We start from the raw sequence: 21034 nt of genomic DNA on the forward strand, positions 1-21034 counted from the left end.
TCCCTGTGGCCCAGGTTAGTTGATTCTGTAGGTTTTCTTGTGGTGTCCTTGACCTCTCTGGCTCCTTCAGTCCTTCATCCCCTTCTTCCACAGGACTCCCCAGGGGCTCTGCATTAGTGTCCGTCATTTGCTGGGTGAAGCCTCTCAGATGACTGTTACGCTGGGCTGCTGTCTGCAAGTATAGCGGAATGTCATTAATAGTGTCAGGGGAGGCTCACTGTCTCAAGCTGGGCCATTCCCTCAATTCGTACTCCATCTTTACCAGTGCACATGTTGTGGGCCAAAGGTTTCGCAGTTGGGTTGGTGTCCCAATCCCTCCATTGGATGGAGGTGGCTGTTACAGGTTCCTTAGTCCCCATTTCTGGGAGTCTTAGCTATGGTCACAGCCATAGATTCTTTACTGAGTTTCTATTGTCCTAGGTTTCAGAGATGCGTGCCCCTACCCCATTCCAGGTCTCTCTCAAGTGTTCTCTCCCCCTGGTTTCCCCCACTTGATCCATCCTGTTTCCTTCTCCAACAGTCCCTCCCCCACTCCCTCCCCCAGTCCCTCCCCCAGTTCCTCCCCCCACTCCCTCCCCCACTCCCTCCCCCAGTTCCTCCCCCACTCCCTCCCCCAGTTCCTCTCCTACTCCCTCCCCCAGTCCCTCACCCAGTCCCTCCCCCAGTCCCTCCCCCAGTCCCTCCCCCAGTCCCTCCCCCAGTCCCTCCCCCAGTTCCTCCCCCCACTCCCTCCCCCACTCCCTCCCCCAGTTCCTCCCCCACTCCCTCCCCCAGTTCCTCTCCTACTCCCTCCCCCAGTCCCTCCCCCAGTCCCTCCCCCAGTCCCTCCCCCACTCCCTCACCCAGTCCCTCCCCCAGTCCCTCCCCCAGTCCCTCCCCCAGTCCCTCCCCCAGTCCCTCCCCCACTCCCTCCCCCAGTCCCTCCCCCACTCCCTCACCCAGTCCCTCCCCCACTCCCTCCCCCACTCCCTCCCCCACTCCCTCTCCCAGTCCCTCTCCCAGTCCCTCCCCCACTCCCTCCCCCAGTCCCTCCCCCACTCCCTCCCCCAGTCCCTCCCCCAGTCCCTCCCCCAGTCCCTCCCCCACTCCCTCCCCCAGTCCCTCCCCCACTCCCTCCCCCACTCCCTCTCCCACTCCCTCTCCCACTCCCTCTCCCAGTCCCTCCCCCACTCCCTCTCCCAGTCCCTCTCCCAGTCCCTCCCCCACTCCCTCCCCCACTCCCTCCCCCACTCCCTCCCCCACTCCCTCCCCCACTCCCTCTCCCACTCCCTCTCCCAGTCCCTCCCCCAGTCCCCTACCTCCATCGTCCTCTGTTTCCTCTTCTCAGTGAGATTCAAGTGTTCCCCCGTGGATCTTTCTTCTTATTTAACTACAGTCTGTGGACTGTAGCATTGTTATCCTGTACTTTATATTTGTCTTTCTGGGTCTTGATTACCTCACTCAAAATGATCTTTTCTATTTCTATGCATTTGCCTGCAAATTGCATGGTTTCCTTGCCTTTAGTAGCTGCGTAGTATTGTGTCCATTGTGCACATGTGCCACAGTTTCTTTATCCATTCTTCGGTTGAGGGACATCTAGGTTGGTTCCAGTTCCTGGCTATTAAGAATAAAGCTGTAACGAACATAGTTGAGCAAGTGTCCTTATTGTGTGGTGGAGCATCTTTTGGGTTATATGCCCAGGGGTGATATAGCTGGGTCTTGAGATAGAACTAGTCCTAATTTTCTGAGAAACTGCCAAATTGATTTCCAAAGAAGTGTACATGTCTGCACTCCCAGCAGCAATGGAGGAGTGTTCCCCTTTCCCCACATCCTCGCCAGCATGTGCTCTCACTTGAGTTTTTTTTTATCTCAGCCATTCTTATGCATTTCCTTGATGACTAAGGATGTTGAACATTTGAGTTTCCTCTGTTGAGATTTCTCTGTATAGCTCTGCATTCCATGAAAAAAATTAAATTTTTTTTCCATTTATTTATTTATTATTTATACAGTGCTCTGCCTGCTTGTACCCCTGCAGGCCAGAAGAGGGCATCAGATCACATATAGATGGTTGTGAGCCACCATGTGGTTGTTGATTGAACTCAGGACCTCTGGAAGTTGCAGTCAGTGCTCTTAACCGCTGAGCCATCTCTCCAGCCCTGTACTCTATTTTTAATTGGGCTATTTGGTTTGTTTGTGTCTAATTTTTTGAATTATTTATATATTTTGGATATTGGTCCTTTTCTGAATGTAGGGTTAATGAAGATCTTTTCCTATTATGTGTACTGTCCTTTTCTCCTATGACAGTGTCCTCTCTCTTACAGAAGCTTTTAAGTTTCATGAGGTGCCATTTATTAATTATTGATCTTAGTGCCTGAGCTGTTAGTGTTCGGTTCAGAAAAATTTTTCATGTTCCGATGAGCTCAAGGCCATTCCCTGCTTTCTCTTCTGTTAGATGCGGTGTGTCTGGTTTTAGGTTGAGGTCTTTGATCCACTTGAGTTTTGTGCAGGGTGGTAAATATGGACCTATTTTCATTTTTCTACATGCAGACATTCAGTTAGACTAGCACCATTTGTTGAAGATGATTTCTTTGCTTCATTGTATGGTTTTGGTTTCTTTGTCACAAATCAATTGAAGTTTTTTTTTTAAAATCATACAAGATTGTTTTAGCTATTCTGTTTTTTAAAATATGATGTTGAGAATTGTTCTTTCTTGTTTTTTCATATAATGTTGAAGATTGTTCTTTCAGAGTGTGTAAAGAATGGTGTTGGAAGTTTGATGTAATTGTATTGACTCTGTAGATTGCTTTTGGTAAGATGCCATTTTTACTATGTTGGTCCTACCTATCCATGAGCATGGGAGGTCTTTGTATCTTCGGATATCTTCTCCAATTTCTTTCTTCAGAAACTTCGTCATACAGGTCTTTCACTGGGTTAGAGTTATATTATTGTGGTTGTTGTTTGCATAACTTCTTTCTCAGCACATATATCATTTGTATATCAGAGGGCTACTGACTTTTTGGTGTTAATTTTGTATCCAGAGACTTTGCTTTAGGGGTTTCCTAGGGATGTCCAGGGCTTGCTGGAGTAGGATAGCTGGGCTGTGGTGGTGCCGTATTGCCCGGGCTCTTGTTGATTGTGTCTTCAAGCTGGCTTCTGGCCATCTGGGATTTGTGGTTTTTATAGGTGCTGTTATCTTTGTTGAGATAGTACCGTGTAAGTGCTGGGTTCTGATACCACAAATGGCCACCATCATCATGTGTATCTGTGTGTGGCTAGGAGCACATGAACTCCGGTGTGTATGTGGTGGTGTCAGTGGAATCAGATCCCTGGAGCTGGAGTTACAGGTGGTTGTGAGCCCCCAACTTGCATCCTAGGAACTGAACTCACAGTCACGTGCTCTCTCAACCGTTGAGCCGTCACTCCAGCCTCTATCACTACTCTGCCAATTTTTGGGATGATTTTTTGATTATACTCAGAAGCTGCTGTTGTCATTTTTCTTACTCTTTCACTCCATGTGAGCTGCTTAAGGATTTGTGGATGGTGTTCTGAATGGCATTCTGAATGTATGTTTTGCCTTGTGAAGAATAATATTTACTTTGTAACAGTATATTTTCTGGATGCACTTGGTGGCGCAGACTTGTAATCTTAATCCCAGCAGGAGGATCTCAAGTTCAAAGCTAGCCAAGGCAGGTTGCTTAGACCTTGTTTCCAAGGTTCAGATCAGATAAGAGGGTAGCCTGCATGTCTTGTCCAGCATCTGTGAGTTGCAGATCTACCACTGTATGGAAAAGCTTGAGAGTGCATTTACTCATTTTGTCACAGGCTGTTTTGAAATAAATGCCAGATATAGTTTCATCCCTTAGGTTTTATGAAGTTACTTTCACAGACGACATTTATTTATTTCATTGAAACATTTTCAAAACTGTGACGAATCCTGTAGCTAGCTATTTACCCTTATTTATTTCCACCCCATTTTGTTTTATTTACTGGGAAATTTGATTTTCTCATGAAGGTAACCAATGTAATAAGCAGAGTTTTTCTCTTTCAGGTCTCTTCATTCCTAAAATGCTGAGTTACCCATGCCTTTCCTAGTGCTTTTAAATGTAATTAACTAGGAGTGGCTCCCATGGATGATTTAGAAATCAGGCACAGAACTTGCCCATTGCAGACATGTATGTGCTGTGCCTGTTCAGCTGTACCTGGTAATATAGCTAGTTGTTTCTTAGAGCAGCTGTCAATTGTCTCATTTAGGTTTTCTGGGTAAAGGCATAAAATAGCTACAGAGTGTTAGAATTCTGTTGCAGACTAATGAAGATTGCCTAGGACTGGAGTTCAGACATCCAACTTTGACATACAAACCTCAGCTTAACTCTTCAGGGTATAAAATTTGCCTTCACCATGCTTAACATCTGCCCGTTTATTTTTTACAAATCTCTGTCCCTGAAAGCCCGTGCAGTGTTGGGGACCATCTGTCTCAGCCCCCTGCACACACAAGGCCAGTGTAACTACAAATGGCAGAAGGCAGCTGCACTTACACCTTCCTGCTGAATACCTCCAAGCATCTCCTGGAGGAAGCATGGCCCCTGATGGCAACAGCTGCTGCTTAGCGCTCATGTAGAGCTCAGATGAAGGCAGAGGAAGTGCTAGGAATTATTTGGTTTCAGAGATCACTCATGTCCATTTTCTGTGGTATGGTAATGGAGGACTGGAAAGCCCCTTAACACATCATCATATTTTTATAGAGAGAAATAAAGAAGAAGACCTCAGCTCATTCGTAGAGCACTTTTCTTGCATGTGTGAGGCTCTGCATTTAGTCCTGTGCACCACAAGGACGAAAGGGAGGGAGGGAGGGAAGAAAACAAGGGAGGGAAGAAGAAAGAAAGGCTCTCCATTAAACTGGAAGCAGTATTAGGGGTTGTCTTTTGGAGTTAGGTTTTTGTGGTAGAATATATTAGCAGCATTTCATGGTCAATTGGTTCATTTGAACCAAATGAGAAGAATTTTAAATGCTGTTATAATGAACACATTTTCCATTGTGTTTTATTTTCTTTAAATCTAAGATAATATATGTAAATTTTGTGGACACAAGAAGGGTACCATAAGTGCTAGAATGAGGTTGAACTAGTTTTCTGGGAGCAAAGGCTATAAAAAGACACTTCAGTGCTCTTCGCTGGTTGGATCTGCTGGAGGAGGGCAGAGACATGACTTACTCTCTCCCCACCTTCACATGTGTTCATTTCCTTGTGAGGGTATTGAAACCTGGTGCCCTGTCCTTTTCAAATAGAATGAGCAATATGTTGCCCTGACTTCTCATGGGGACTCTTGTACTAGTCACACTTTCCAAATATGAAGAGAATTCACACGTGTGGATGTATGCATGCCCAGCAGGTCTTTGATCTCATCACCACATTTAAGTCTGACTCACTGTTGAGCCCTTGTGAGCCACACTTAGTATACAGGTGCGTGTTTCTCACAGACTTTGAAGCACTTAATAGCGTTTATTTCAACATCTCCAGCTGATATTTGTAAAATAAGTTTGTCATCGGTTCATGTTGTCAGAGTAAATGACATTTTTATATGTTAAATGTAAAGGTCTATTCCTCATTTTAATTCAGTTCATTGCAGTTCACCTTGGCTTATTTGGACCAATCCATCTGAGCCTCAAACCTTCCCAGCCAAGTTTGGTTCCAGATATAAAATAATGAGAGTGTCTTTTCTGTTTGAGTGTGTGTGCCTTTGTCTACATGTGTAGTATATTTACTATAGTTTGAGTTTCTAGGTTTTGCGCCAAGTAAGTAGAGTACGTAAACCATACCACACTTTATTGCATTTTGCTGTAAATCTGTTTGTTTATTTATTTATTTTATTATTTGAAAGCAGTCGACTGTATACCATCCTGAAAGTCAGCGGGCGTAGAAGTCGGCAGAAGTTTGACATTATTTATGCTATGCTAGTCTTTCTTCTGCTGCATATGGAAGAACTTCAACATTATCTGTTTTTCTAATGCAAATCTTTTACATCTTGAGTTTGTAATTTAAATTGGCATGCCAAATATGTCTCAAATTAGTCAGCTGTCTGTTTTAGCTTCAGTTTGTCCTACAGATCTGCAGATTGAAAACCACCAGTGCCATAGACCTGTCTGTTAGGGAGCAGTTAAAATCTGATTAATGAACAAATTAAAAGTTGTAAATGACATGAAGGCTAATTTGCAATAGTGGGGGAAGAAATAAAAAGAGAAGGTGCACACACTGGCCGTAGAGGCTTAGAATTAATTAAAAAATAAAGACATCACCTGGCTTAAGACATGTAGATGACATGTCTGTAGCCTTTCCTCTCCTGTACAGCTCTCATCCTGTGGACTCATTCTGACCACTCCTTTCTTGGTTGATCACAGAACCCGGGCAGCTGAAGAATAGTATGATGGAGCGATGGAGTGTATGTATAGATTTATCTCCCAAGTTTCCCTTGCTGCTTTAACTCTGGAGAAGGACAAAGAGGCTTGAGCAGGCTGGTACACCGTGTAGTCTCAGGAAGTTGAGTCAGGGTCACTCACTCAAGGACTCCCCAGTGCCTGCTGATTACTGATGGAGTCTCTTACCACAGGAATCAGGTTATAGAGTTTTGAGTATATTCAAATCAAATGCACTGGAACTGGAGTTACAGGCAGCTATGAGCCACTGTGAGTGCTGGGAACCAAACCAGGTCCCCAGGAAGAGCAGCAAGTGCTCTAACCACTGAGCAACCTCTCCAGCCCCTCTTTAAAGGACTGTTCATTAACATTTGGTGATATTCCCTGAGAATTCGTTTGAGAATGAGTTGGCCATATAATTTCATATTAGCCTATAGAGAATTAAAATTCTCTACTAATCACAGCTGGATTTTTAGTTCATTGAATAGTTGATTTTTCCTGCTCAAATGATAGTGATTTGCAGATTCTTCAGACCCATCTCACTACTTAGCACAGCCAGCCTTTACTTTACCCAGCACTCCCACTCCCACGGGCCCTACCTCCCCCTGACTCCCCTTAGTCACTACAACTGCGGCTTTGCAGAGGCGGGGGTGTGAGGAGTCATAGGTGGAGACAGCTGGATCATGGGCCCGGACTTTGAGACTTCATATTTTCATTCTTTTGCTCCCAAAGAAAGATTAAGCAGGCACATTTCAAAAGAGCAGCTGACACTACCCTCACTCAGTAAGGACGAGAGTCTCTGTGCTTCTGGAGTCGGTAGATCTTTCACATTTATGTGGCAGAGATCCAACTTGCCAGGCTAGGCAAGAAGTGGGCAAATGTGGGTTGGATGTGTGCCAGGTCTACATACCAAACTAGGCTCTTACTCTGTTGCACCCGCTGCCCGCCCACCCGCCCGCCGTCCTCCTTATGGAGCTGTTGGCCGGTAGTTCATTTCTGGATAGCAGTAGAGCAACTTTTAAGTAAAGCAGCTGGGCCGCACTGAGTTGTGACCCTGTTGTCTGTAGAGGTGGCCATGCCGCTGCTGACTCGGAGCCTGCTCAATGGGTGACTGCGCATGGCGGCGAGTGTATGGCTGGTGACATTAGTGAGATGCTGTAACTTCCTGGAAAGAAAGCAGGCATTCTGTCTGTCTGTCTGTTACATTTTCTTATCTTTTGTTGGGATGAAGAATGATTTTGTTCTGGAATGCACTGTTTGGAAATTAATACTAACCAGGGAACTTAAAAGTCGGAGAAGGTATTTTCTTTCTCCATTGGTTGGGACTGTCAGGTTCGTTAGTGGAGTCTCTTGTTTGTTTTCTAATCTAGAAACAGATATTGTTCCACTTTTGTCTGACTTTTGAGTTATAGAGGAGTGAGTAGACAATATCAACACAAACTTTCATGTTCTTTTCCCTGTGACTATCAGTGCATCTGTGAATATTGAGGTATTTAGTGTGCCTGTCAATATTCAGATATCAGCTGTATGTTGACACTTGAGTCCAGTTGCAGAGCTCTCAATACGCCCAGTGTGCACACAAGGGCAGCACGAGGCTGTTTCAGATGCCAGCATTTCTGTCAGAATCCTTCAGAGTATTGGAATATTTGGGTGTTCTGCTTATAATAATTGAAATAAAAGGTGAGTACTGTCTGCCAACAACTCATTTCTGGAGTATTTCTGGCGCTTAGCAGTTGCTGTGTCCTCTTGTGTTCTGCTCCTTGATGCACAGGGTCCTCCTGCAGTGCAGATGTAAGGTAGTTCAGATGAGCTCCTGTGTCATACGGCTGCTGTTAGAACTAGTAAATGTTGAAAGCAAGGAGATGTGACTAGAATTTTTTTCTTCAGTGTCATATAATGGAGTAAACAGTTGGGCTGCATTGGCTTGATACGGTAAAATTTTGGAAGTTCAGCAACTTAGACTCCCTAGCCTCATCTATGATGTAAAAAAATACACTTACCGTGTGCCGTAGCAACACTGCAGCATTATGTTTGTGAAATGTTGAGAAAATAGTACATTGTCTTACAAGCAAACTACTACATTTATACACTGTTGATTTTCCTGGTTCTGTCCTTGCCAGTAACCAAAACATTAAATCTTGCGGGAGTGCTGGGGGGCCTCCCTCGCTTCCTCCCCGTCCCCCCCTCCGTTGTGCCTCTCACTCCTCTGTCCCCCTTTCCCCCAGTTATTGCCCTTGCCTCTTAGTCTTTGTTATCTATTGCATTTTGGACCCCAGAATTGTGGTCACTGTTATGAGAACGCTTTGCTCAACCTTTAATTTGTTCTGGAATGCACTGTTTGGAAATTAATGCTAATTAGCAGGATTATCTTTCTCCTGAATGTTCTAGTCTCCAATTTTGAAAAAGGAAATAGCCTCAGCTTACTAATGTGTGTTCACTTCAATTTCTTATGTCTTCCAAATGTCAGATGCCGTAGTGAAGAATTTTTTTAAATATAATTAAACCACCAAGTCCTATTTGTGCATAGCATGTTTTAAAGAACTGGGAATTGAATTTTAAACAGAAATATGTGTATTGTTGAATTTTGGCTTTGTGTCCCCAGTGGTATTTCAAACGTGTAATCCACCACAGCCACCTGCTGGCAGGTAGAGGAGGCTGTGCTCTTGTCCTAATTTTCTGTGACAAGAATTAGAAATCATTCCATCATTTGCTATTGGCCCTCAGCACTCCATGGCGTCCAGCTGACTGCAGTGAAGCAGCTTGGACATTGTGTGGCTGAGAGACAGCAGCTGGGAGCGCAGTGTCGTGTCGGAGCCCCGAGCTAATACTGAATCCTTCGTGTCTCATAAGTACTTGTTCTTCTCCGTCTGGTTATCCTGTTTAATTTGTGCTTCAGCCATGTGTTTTATTTTAAATTAGAAGTGCTGTTGGGTGTTCCAGAAAAGGGGGAGAAATAGAGAAAATTCAAATCTACGTTTCTACGAAAACTAAGGGCCTTGTTTCAGTACCTCACATATTTATTGGTTCTACACAGCATATATGGCAGAATTGCAAAGATTATTAATTTGAGTTATTTTTTATCTTACTCTAACAGTACAGTATACATGTATTTACTAATGTTGAATGAGTTTTCTTCTAATTTTTTTGTGCATTTTCCCCCCTTTTCCACCAAGGCCTTATCTCTTTGGAGCGGGGTGTTTTTCCATAAAAGCTCCATGGTGAGTTCCCGTTCAGTCCCGCATGCCTACTTCATTTGCTGTACTCTCAAAAAGTAACTGTTTCATGATTTGTTTTCAGTTGCATGGCCTGATCACAGATAGATGCACCAACTTACTGGACAAGTAGACATGATTGTTGATGCTTAAGCTTTTAAAAAGCAGTTTCTTTGGTCTTACTTGAGTCCTTTTAAAACATGTTTTTTCTACAAAAATCATATTTGTTTTGTTTTTATTTATTTGGTTTTCTTTTAAAGAAAGTAGAAGGATTCTCTCACCATATACGTGAAATATGACATGTCTATCCCTAAGTAGAGAACTTTGAATATAAATTTTCTGACATATAGTACTTAATACTGGAGAGTAAAGTTTGTTTTAAAATGTAGCTTATCAAGGGTAAAATTGCAGTGTATTTTATTTGTTCCCCAAAAGGACTGTGTTGAACTCTGCTTTGAATAGATTAGGTAGTTAAGGAGCTGCAAGGTAAAAGAGTGTGTATTCAGATAAAAGCCTCACCAAGACACTCACGGAACCATATTAGACATACTTGTCAGCTTAAAGCATGGGGACCACAGAAAAGAGTCTATTTCAGTTTCATTTGAAGATGTCGGTTTGATTGGGCTAAGGATCTGATACGAAACGCTGTAGTGATTATGAGTCCGGGCTCTAGAGTAAAACTGCCTTGTCCTTACACACCAGCCTGTACGGCCACAGCGCTGTCACACACAGAGCTGTGTCCCTCTCTTCTGACGTATGTAATCAAGTCAGCAGCTGTTTCGTAGGTTCATTGTAAGGATTAAATGAACTTAGAACATATATAATAACAGCAGTATATAGTAGCCACTCATTAAATAGTGTGCCCTGAAGCCTGCCTCTTCTAGTGCTAGGGTCTGGACACCCAGGCTAAAAAGATTCTTCTTAAAATTAGACCATGTGCTTTGCCTCTGCCTTGGCTAGTGTAGAAGTCGTGTGTGTGTGTGTGTGTGTGTGTGTGTGTGTGTACACGTGTGTACTTGTGTGTGTATACATATACATATATGACTTATCCCAGACCTTAGACTCCTCATGCCTAGTGCTGTGATTACAGGTGTGTGCCAGCATGCCCGACTCTCTTTAATTTTTAAGGACAGATGAGGCGAAAGAAAGTTTTGAAAAAAGTATGTATATGAACTTTACACGTCTGCGTGGTCCTCATGGCTGCTAAGACTTGTACATTGTACCCTGTTCTACTTTGAACAGTGTCTGAGCTGGGCACGTGTGACACGCATGGAGTCACAGCACTTGGAGGCTGAAGCAGCAGGACAGTGAGTGTAAATCCAGCGTGGCGTGTGCACTGAGGTCCTGTCCCTAAAACCAGCCGGTGGCTTACAGGTGACTATTGTTTCATGGAACATGCGCAGGGTTCCTGCAACCTGGAAACAGTAGTTTTCTTCACTATCATATCGAGCTAGGTGATAGAAAATGAATCTCCATCAAATATTCACATTTATCGTTCAGCATCATAATTGGGACAGCGTCAACAAAAGTGTTCTTAAGAAATTCAAAATATATAGAGAGAAGTTCTCTGAAAGTTGATCTTTTCGTAAACCAGACTTATGTTCAAAACTAGTAAGATACATGGATTTTGCTGGCTTAGAGTGAATAGGGCATTTTAAATGCCACATCCAAAATATGATTAAATGTTTTTGTGTATGAAATGTGGAATTAAATTCCATTCGAGGATAAATTCCTCATTCTAAGTACAAAGGGAAGAGTTTCAGCATCTTAATGAAGATTGAAGTCTTGACATGCAACTGAAGATGGAGAAGCAAATGTATGTTAAGTAGGAAAAGTCCATTCCCCAGCAGCTTATGTGTTCCTCACATTTAAGCAAAAGCACTTGTCAACCAGAAATGATTTGAGGTTGAAACAAGATTAAAAGAGCCAGATTAAAGAAAGGGATCTATGAAATACGGCGACTTTTAAATCACTGCCTGTCTTTCAGAGGACTGCTTTGTGGTTTGTTTGATGCCATCGTTAGCTCACAAGAAACTCGTTTTTAGTCACTTACACTAGACTGAAAGGTCCTCCTTTAAATATGTTACATTACCAGGGGGCATGTTTTTTCCATTAAGATCTTAATGAAACCTCAAATTAAGGCAGCAAAATGAATATAGATTTGACAACTTCTTCCATGTTGTTTATGAGAGCCGCTTTGTTTCTGCAGCGTTTGCTGTTTTTCCATGATACTGAACATTCAACTTGAGAATGTTTTTATTTACCGTTCTAAAATAAAACATTACGCTAAATATGTATGTTTGTAGTTCTTCCAGTTGTAAGGCAATACATATATGTTGGGTGAACATGAAATCTTTGCAACTTCTTTTAAAATGTAAATTTTTTACAATTTTCAAAAATTAGTTTTGGGTTACAACATTTGTACCTAGTTAAGGTTTTTGCTTTTGATATGTCACAGTTTGCACTAATTCTTTATTCTTCAGTAAAGGACTTTAAGTCTTTAAATTAATGCGGTTTCAGATGAGTCCATTTTAAAACAGCATTTTCCCCTTTGATATCACAGCAGGCTTGGAATTAAATGATACAGGCCATTTTGACACTAGCAGGCAGCCTGGGGGTTTCCAATAGTTTCTATGTTTATGCAGGCTATTTGGTTTTTAAGTGACCATAGAAATTTTTGTTGTTGTTTTGTTGAAACAAAAATCCATCCCATACTGTAGCGCATGCTCATCTAGAAATGACTGTGTAGCTCAGGCTGGCCTTAGAGTTTTGAAAGTCTCCCTGCCTCAGCCTGCTGGGATAGTGAGGATGGAATCTGAGTGGCAGGGGGTGGGGGGGGGGCAGGGGGTGCGGGGTGGGGCGGGAAAGAGGTACTGGCTTTATTTAGCTGTTTCTAAAGTGATTCCCAGAAGTTGTATGTGTGCTTAGCAGACAGGCACGGTTAAATCCTGGGACAGCAGCCCCTACTCATGAGCCACCTTTGTAGTACTTGCGGTATGAAATTGCAGTCAGTGGCTTTTATTATTATTATTAAGCGTTCTCTGAGAGCGCTTGGCTGAACTGTAGCCCTGTTCTTTGACGATATTTGCAAATTTCACAGCTTCACCCTTTGGAACGTGGAGTGTGTAAGAGAGATCTCTTGTCACCTGCTGTGTTTTCTTCTCAAACTTTTAGGGATAACTTATGCTACCTTAACATAAGCAGATTTGGGTAGGTTATTAATGTTTTAAATTAGTTAAAAATAAAATTGTTCTCGCTGCCCTTCAAGTCCTATTTGGAAAAAAATTAGAAAATTTCTAAATTTTTTTGAAAAGTTTTATGAAAGAAGACTAATTTTCAGTCCTTTTTCTATCCATCGACATTCTTAATGTTTGTTTCCACGTAACCTCAAATTCTTAGAAAATAAATGATGCTTTTGCCTCAGCCCTTGCCATGATGTGTCTTTCTGGGCACCCTGGGCTCCTTGCTGCTGCTTGTGTCCCACTGCTGCAGCCCTAAGTGCTTCCTGTGGTGCATGGCACAGCTGTCCAGGGGAAGCCAGGGCTGTTCATTTACAAAGCAGGTGTCCTAGAGGTAAAGGATTTGTTTCCATTTCTTCCTCTTGTTTGTATTAGATTGTAAAGCAGGCAAGAGAAATTCAGTCTAATCTAGACATGTGATGGAGAGTTTTATTCAAATATTTGGGAAATGGTGGGATATTGGTGATCTGGCAGTGAGAATGCTTTCAATTCGTAAGCCTTTTCTCAGAGGAAGTGACAGGATTATTTTGCTTTGTGCTTGTGTGTTCTGGTTTTCCTTCGTAAGGGCTTCTTGCATGTAGTATCTTACGACTTTTATTTTGCTACGACTGACAAATGTGTTCATTTTATTTTTCTTTTATGTATTGCTGAAAAGTCACCCAAGCTAGAGGTAGAGGTATCAGTAGGAAGGTGTCTGAGGGACTCTGTGTGCTGTGTTCTCCCATGTGTCTCTATAAACTGTCACTATGCATGCTGTATTCTGCTGTATGTCTCTTTAAAGTCATGAATGAATGAGTCTATATAATCAATCCAGTTAAACTTCTGTGCAACAATTAAAATGGAAGTGCTGTATGATATTATAAAAGTGTATAAGGTCAAAGAACTAGGTGGCTGTCTCACATTGGCCAGTGTTTTCAGTTGGAACTTACTCAGAGCTCGTTTTGAGGAAAAACATGTTGAGCACAAGCAAGAAACAAGGTTAATGTTACAGACTTCGCTGTGTATGTCAGTCAGGAGCCAGCAAGTCGGCATGATTTATAAGGCTAGCCGTTTTCTGTTCTATTACTTATGTAACTTCTTTCCCTGTCTCACACTCTGGCAACAGAAGGTTATTTTGTGATAGAAGCGCCTGGACCATCGTGGAAAGGCTCCTGTGCAGTCCGCTGCAGACACACATGAGAAGGATGATTAGGCATCCTTGCACATCGTTTTTTACTTTTTTAAAAATTAAGATCAGAAACCAACAGAGCCAGAACTAAAAGTTCTAACTTTGTGTAGATCACATCAGAATGTTTCCAAGTAGCAATCTTTTTTTTTATTACATTTTCTTTATTCCTCTAGAATATTTATGCATGCACGCATATATTTTATGTTTCTGTTTTGCTTAAATGACAAAATCATGCCAGATGTAGACTGATGATGGAAATAACTTGATATGAACTAGGTCCTCAAATGTGTTCCCTCTTGTGTTCAGCACTGCAGATCACATGATGGGCATGTTGTAAAATATTTTTGGCCCCCTTGAGTTTTTAATTCATGAGATTGGTTGATACCCTATCTCCAGATAAGGGATAAATGATAAAGCATAAGAATAAAATAGGGTTTCCAAAAATTCTATGTAATTTTTTACAATAAAATACTGTTTCTCATAGCACATACAGCGGCACTGTGTTGGTGCTGGCTTCAGAATGAAATGACGTGAGGTATATTGAAGTATAATAAAATTTAGCTGTTGCCAGGCGTGGTGGAATGTAAGATGATAAATATATAGGACGCTCTCCAGGGATGCGCTGATGCCCTGTAGTTTCTCTACTTCTCATGATTCCGCTGGAAAGGTGGTCTTTTGCGCCAGTGCTAGTTTGACCCTATTTAAATACTTTAGAAGAATCATAGTATCTTCTCTCAAGAAAAGGCACAGCAAAAGTCTCATCCAGTAATTTGCAAATTTGAACTTGACTCTGTGAAGCTTACTTGTGCAGTGCAGTGTCCTTGTTCCTGTCTGTGTAGTCCCACAACTGCAAGCGCTTTCAAGAGAAACTCTTTAGTGGAGGCTGCGGAGATAGTGCAAGCAAGAGGACCAGCATGCAGATTCCCAGCACCCATTTAAAAAGCAAAGCATGCTCTCAAACATCTGTCACCACAGCTTGGGGGGTGCAGGTAGAGCCGGAGGCCAAGCAGATAGGTGGATCCGTACATCTTGCTGGCCAGTTAGTCAGTTGGTAGTCAGCAACACCAGCGCCAACACAGTAATGTAGAGAGCAATAGAAGAAGACACCTGATGTTGACTACAGGGGCCAGGAGGACATCCTACATGGCATGACAGGAGCTCAGGCTTAGTAATTCAGTGATGGAGTGAGAGGTGTTGGAGGGCAACACACACTTTTGTTTGTTGTGGGGCAACACACACGTTAAGGTGACACACACAAAGAAGCACAGCCAGAAGATTGGTGACCAGATATCAGGGCGGGGCTCACATATGCTGAAATTTGGAGCAGGAGCAATGGTGTTATCCTCTCTGGTGGGTCACTGTGGCAGAACAGCTATGCAGAAGGGAAACTGTGGGACCACACCCATGTCAGCACAGACATCATTCTTCAAAGACTGTGATTTTCTATGAGTCTGGTCATAATTGACTTTATTTTTTCTGTGTGTATTTGATTTTGTGGGAACAGTGTGCTCAGTGAGTATTAATGAGTGGTTCACAGCAGTGGCCTTTTTATACACTACAGTGTGCACCATCATGGATTTGGTTCAAAATGTCTGGCATGTACACACACACACACACACACACACACACACACACACACACGTGTCAACACAAAGACCTTAGGAGATTAGATGTTGGAGAATGTTTCAGGTGTTGCAGGGACAGCGAGAGTGATATTACTAAGGCGCTGTCTGTAAAATAGGGGAGGTTCATGGAATGTGGGTTGAATGCTATGACATGTGAAGGCCCCACCCTTGGGAGTCTGGCTTGCTTTCACACAAATAATCTGATGGGGACAGGGAGGGTGCTAAAAAAATTACATTTTCACAGATTGTTGCAAACTTTTTATTTATGACACCTGGGATGGGGTCTGATTAGTATTTGCTCAATCAAGTGTCTGAGAAGTTGTCAGTGGTTCTGCTCCGTGGAGACCAGACCGTGAGAACAAGTATGGTCCTTAATTTTTCACTGTTGGCGGTCCCATTTATAGCATTCTCCAGTAGTCTGAGCTCTGAGTGGGAAATTACTTAACTACAAATCACATGACCTGAATGGCATTCCAATTCAGGTTTCTTCTTTACTCCAGAAGTCAGTCCTCCCATTCCAACACATCTAGAAAAAGATAAAGAAGATAAGGAAAGGTAGCAATCACATCCGTGTGCAGTAGACTCAGTGCAGAGCTGAGCCTCAGTGCTCTGCCTTTGTGGTGTCCATCAGGCCCACCCTCTTGCCAGTGAGGTCATTTTCTGGACTAGAATTAGAGAGAGAATCTTTGAAGGTAGTTGTGTAATTGCTAGTTAGCTTTGAGAAATTCTATAATTCACAAGAGATCAGAAATTGAAGATTTGAAAGAAGATGAAAGCCACAAAATAGAGTGCAGGATGTGAACATTTGTCATAGACAACAGGAAGGCAAATTTTTAGTGGAGTCATATGATGTAATGGTGGTTAGCATGAACGCACTCGGCCATAGCAAAGAGAAAACAGATTTGCATTTGGTAAAGTTTCACTATTTAGTTCTGTCTTGTTCTTTTCCTTGAACAAAATAGTTAATTCACAAATCCAGGAAGAAAAGAAGCAGCAGCCAACAAGATGGCTGGCTCTGATTGCAGTGAGCCATTGCACTAGATCTTCTTGAGTGTTGAGTCTGGATAGCAGCGGACCTGCGCTGTGACTCATGCTCACTTCCATGCATACTCTCTGTATGGGTGGTCTCTGTCAGAATGAACTGCCTCTTATTTACTCCATTTTATGTTTCCTAGTGAAACGTTAGCCACCTGAAAGGATTGGCTATAACTCTGAAACCAGCGTCCAGTTCAAAAGCAATTTATTTAGTTTCCAGGAGACACTGTCTTGCTATGTTGCCTAGGCTAGCATTGGAACCCAGGCACAAAAAAAAGTATCATGTCTGTGTCGGGCTCTCAAGTAGCTGGGACCACAGGCGTGTGCCACTACCCCCAGCTCTCTGAACAAGACCCTTTAACTTCGGTACCATTTACAGTTTATCCCATAGTGAGTGGCATTGTGCCATACCACTGGTCAGTCGATCTTGGAGGAACGTGCATGACTGTGCTGTAGCACTGAACACTCAGTGGTAGCACTTCTAGGGGGAAGATCTTTCATGAGCTGGAAGACTGTAGTTTCATCACAGTAATTTTAAATGTCCTTTTACTTTTCAAGCAAAGTTAAACCGCCTCCACAAATTTCACCAAGCAAGTCAATGGGTGGTGAGTTCTGCGTGGCTGCAGTGTTCGGGACCTCTAGGTCGTGGTTTGCAAACAATGCAGGACTGAAGCGAGAAAAAGGTAAGTGAGCCCTCCATGTTCTGATCTGCCATGATGTACTTTACCTTTTAGGACACAGAGCCAGCAGCTCCCCTAAAATGATTTTTATAACTAATAGCCCGATCATTTCTTTACTAAAATAAAAATTACTAAAATATATTTTTTTAAATCCAGCATGTTTGGTGTTAACTAGTAAGTCTCAAAGAATTAAAACTATTTTCTCAAGCCCACAGAGACCCACCATTTTCTTCCTGTCTGGTGCTGGCATTTAAATTTGTGCAATACAGCTGAGTCCTGTGGCGCATGTCTGTAATCCCAGCACTCTGGGAGGCAGAAGCAGGCAGAGTTCAGTGAGTTTGACGTCAGCCTGGTCTACAAAGGGAGTCCAGGGGAGTCAAGGCTACACACAGAAACCCTGTTGGGGAGATGGGCGGGGACCAAACAGAGAAAAATAAATTTGTGTAATATCACATCTGGGCCTATTGAGGGATTATTGCTTTTTAAAATAATGTTATTGCACATTTGGTCTCAGGGCTGTCAATACTTTACCTACTGTATTACTTTCATATTTCACATGCTAATGTTAGCTGTTGCACAAGCATGCACGTCTATGTGGGTTCTGTGTGTGTGTGCGCGAGTGCACGTTTGGGCATTTGCCTGCAGATGGCGGCTGATGCTGATCTCCTGCAGTAGAGGCTACAGGTGTTTGTGAGTGGCTTGATGTTTGTGCTGGGGACCGAATGAAGCCTTGTGCAAGTGTGGCAGTGCTCTCAACTGCTGAGCTGTCTTTCGAAGCTACTGCCACATTAAAACAAACAAACGAGAATCAAAACAAAACCCAAAGACCCCAAAATAAAGCAAAAAGGTCAGATTTTTTTTGGTTACCATCTCTCCGTGGTGTGATTACTATGTTTTTATTTTTTGTTTTCAACTAAAATTTAAAAAAAATTTAAGCATATGAATATGTTGGCTGCATGTATAAATGCACACCAAGTGCATGGGAGGTTGGATCCCCTGGAACTGGAGTTACAGGCAGTGGTGAGCCACTGTGGGGTTCTGGGAATTGACCTAGGCTCCTCTACAAGAGGCATGAGCCCATCTAACCACTGAGGCATTTCTTTAGCCCACATTGCTGTGTTTTTAATCCCTGATCACCAGAATCAATACCTAGAATATTTGTGTAATTATTGTTTTAGTATGTTTTTATCACACACACACACACACACACACACACACACACACACACACACTCCAGTTATAGGGGTTTGTATACACCAAGAATAGAGTTTTGAATGTTATGATTTCGCCTGATTACTTTACTGAGATTCAGCTAGGACACACACTGCCTTTCCCCTGGAGTTGCACACTTGGCTCTCCTCCTTGCTCACTGTTGGCAGTCAGACCTCAGCCCTTTCCCTAGCTATTACCTTTCAGTGGCCACTCCCTTGTAACCAGACCCTAGCACAACAGGTCCCTTCCCCGTTGGGAAGAGCACTGTGGAGCAGGCAAGCCTCCCATTTTCTTATCCCATCTTTATTTTTTTGTTACTGCCTTTGGTTTAATGATGCTATCAGAAGGACTTTTTGTGATTCATTAAAACCTGCTGGAAAGCTCGATTTCAAATGCGTCTCCCTCTGTCCTAATTACTCCTCTAGCTTGCCAGTCTTTTATGTCCTGCTCGCTGGTCATTGGCCGTTTTCTCAAGTCAGCTGTAATTGATTCATCTGACACAGAGATAAGATGACCCACACAGTGCTCATAAGGGATCTTAAGTCCTTCTCGGCTTACTGTAAAATGTGAGATTGAGCACAGGGCCTGCTTGGGCAAGCACTGAGTGCATGTGCATGCCTTAGAAGCCATTTGGTTGCATCCAACCCCAGCACAGATTTCTCTAAGGATGGCTGGCCTTCCTTTACTATAAAAGCCAAGAATCTCATTGAGAAATAGATTAAGGACTAGTTTGAGGAGGAACTTTTTCCCCCATACTGTTCCTAGTTTACTGGAAAATTGAGAGATAGTAACAGAAAATTTGTTTGCTTCTCTGTCCACTTGTGCTATATTTATTTCAATTGATGACCTTCCACAGACAAATGATGTTCTCCCTTGATCCAGATGTTAATGTTCAAGTTTTCTGTGTGTGCACATGTGGGTGTGGGTGGGCATCGGAGTGTCTCGCTCTATGATTCTCTGCCTTGGTCCAGGGAGTCAGCATCTTCTGAGCCCAGGGAGCCTCCCTCTCCACCCCTGGAATTGCAGGCATGAGTTTGACTTTGCCTGTCGATGGTTTTTTGTTGGTTTCTTTTTAGGGGTGGGGTTGGTCTCGTTTGTTGGCGTGGGGGATTTGAATTCATGGTCTCATAGATGTTGAGCCACCCCCATAGGGAAACATCAATTGTTCCACTGACTTAGTCCCAAACATAGCTTTTCATGCAGGTGAGTTGTTCAAGACAGAGTAATTAAACTTTATGGGATAGATTATTTATTCTCATGTTGTCCTTCCCTATCCTACTCAATATCATTTATTTTTCATAATATATGGGGAAACCCATAGTATAATAATACAAAGTTTTATCACATAGTGTTTAGCTATACTCCAGTTTTGTGCATAATGATACCATTCTTGAAATAACACAGTGGTGGCATGTTCACTGGCATCTGCTCATGCAAGGCACTTTCAGAGGATGCAGATGTCATGGGACAAAGCTCTTGCCATTTTCTTTCAGCAGCCCTGGGTGCATATGGCAGAGTCAGGAATGTAAACATCCAGCTGTGACTTTTTTGTTGTTGTTGTTGTTGTTGCCATCATTACTTATATGTATTGCTTTGATTTTCTGTCTGCAGACCAGTCCAAACAAGTTGTAGTTGAATCTCTTTACATCATCAGTTGCTATGGGACCTTAGTGGAGCACATGATTGAGCCCCGACCGATCAGTACTGCTCCCAAGATCAGTGATGACACACCTCTGGAGATGATGACATCACCCCGTGCCAGCTGGACACTTGTTAGGTAATCTATTTCCTTTTCACTGGCCAGGGTCTACGTGCAGTAAAATGTAAGCACTGCATGTCCTCTACGTGCCCCTCTGCAATCCCTTTTTCTTAGTCAGGTAAAGAAATCCTGCAGCAGTTACTTTCCATTTCCTATTCAGCCACCAGCGTACTTTGTATCTCCTGCCTTTGCCTGCTCTGGTCACTGAATGATAGAGCCACGTACTGTGTTATCCTTTGTGTCTGATTTCTTTCAATTAGCATATTTTGAATGCCCATATTAATGCAGTGTATTGTATAGACATACCACTTCTGTTTACCCATGCTTTAGTTGGAGGACACTGTCACTCTGTAGCTGCCATTAATATTGTTGCTGTAAGTATTCACATGCAGAACCTTGCATGGCGATGTTTTGCCCTGTTTCCGGATGTGTCTCTATTTTGCTCTCTATATTCTTGACTCTGAGCCTAGCCTCTAATGGCGGAGACATCTCTCCAGCCTGTTTGAACTTTTTGTCCTCTGCTGCTTTGTGTATCCATTTCTTGGTCTTGTGTTTCCCTTATTGCAGTCTTAAGAAAATAGAAACTAATACAAAGAGATCCGAAAGGTCTCCTTAAAGTGATCGTCCAGGACACAATGGCTAGGCACTCTAGAAAGGTTTAAAATCATCTCAGTGAATGCAATGCGGTGAATTTTTATTAGCTAGCACAAAGAGGA

At 42.8% G+C, this 21034-nt stretch overlaps 1 protein-coding gene across 9 annotated transcripts in view; it reads left to right on the forward strand.

Annotated features, from left to right (window-relative positions):
• BCAS3 (BCAS3 microtubule associated cell migration factor) overlaps positions 1 to 21034 on the forward strand; it is a 469548-nt gene that overhangs the window by 166334 nt on the left and 282180 nt on the right. For 6 of the 9 annotated variants that reach the window (XM_084803266.1, XM_084803265.1, XM_084803270.1 and 3 more), the window contains exons 17-19: positions 9562 to 9606; positions 17226 to 17350; positions 20171 to 20336. In XM_084803266.1, coding sequence (XP_084659392.1) covers positions 9562 to 9606; positions 17226 to 17350; positions 20171 to 20336 — 336 coding nt within the window. The remainder of the gene's footprint in view (positions 1 to 9561; positions 9607 to 17225; positions 17351 to 20170; positions 20337 to 21034) is intronic. The other 3 variants (XM_084803268.1, XM_084803267.1, XM_084803271.1) reach the window with 1 other exon arrangement.

The sequence above is a fragment of the Acomys minous genome (assembly GCF_964271855.1).
Source record: "Acomys minous genome assembly, chromosome: 12".
NCBI classification, from domain to species: Eukaryota; Metazoa; Chordata; class Mammalia; order Rodentia; family Muridae; genus Acomys; species Acomys minous.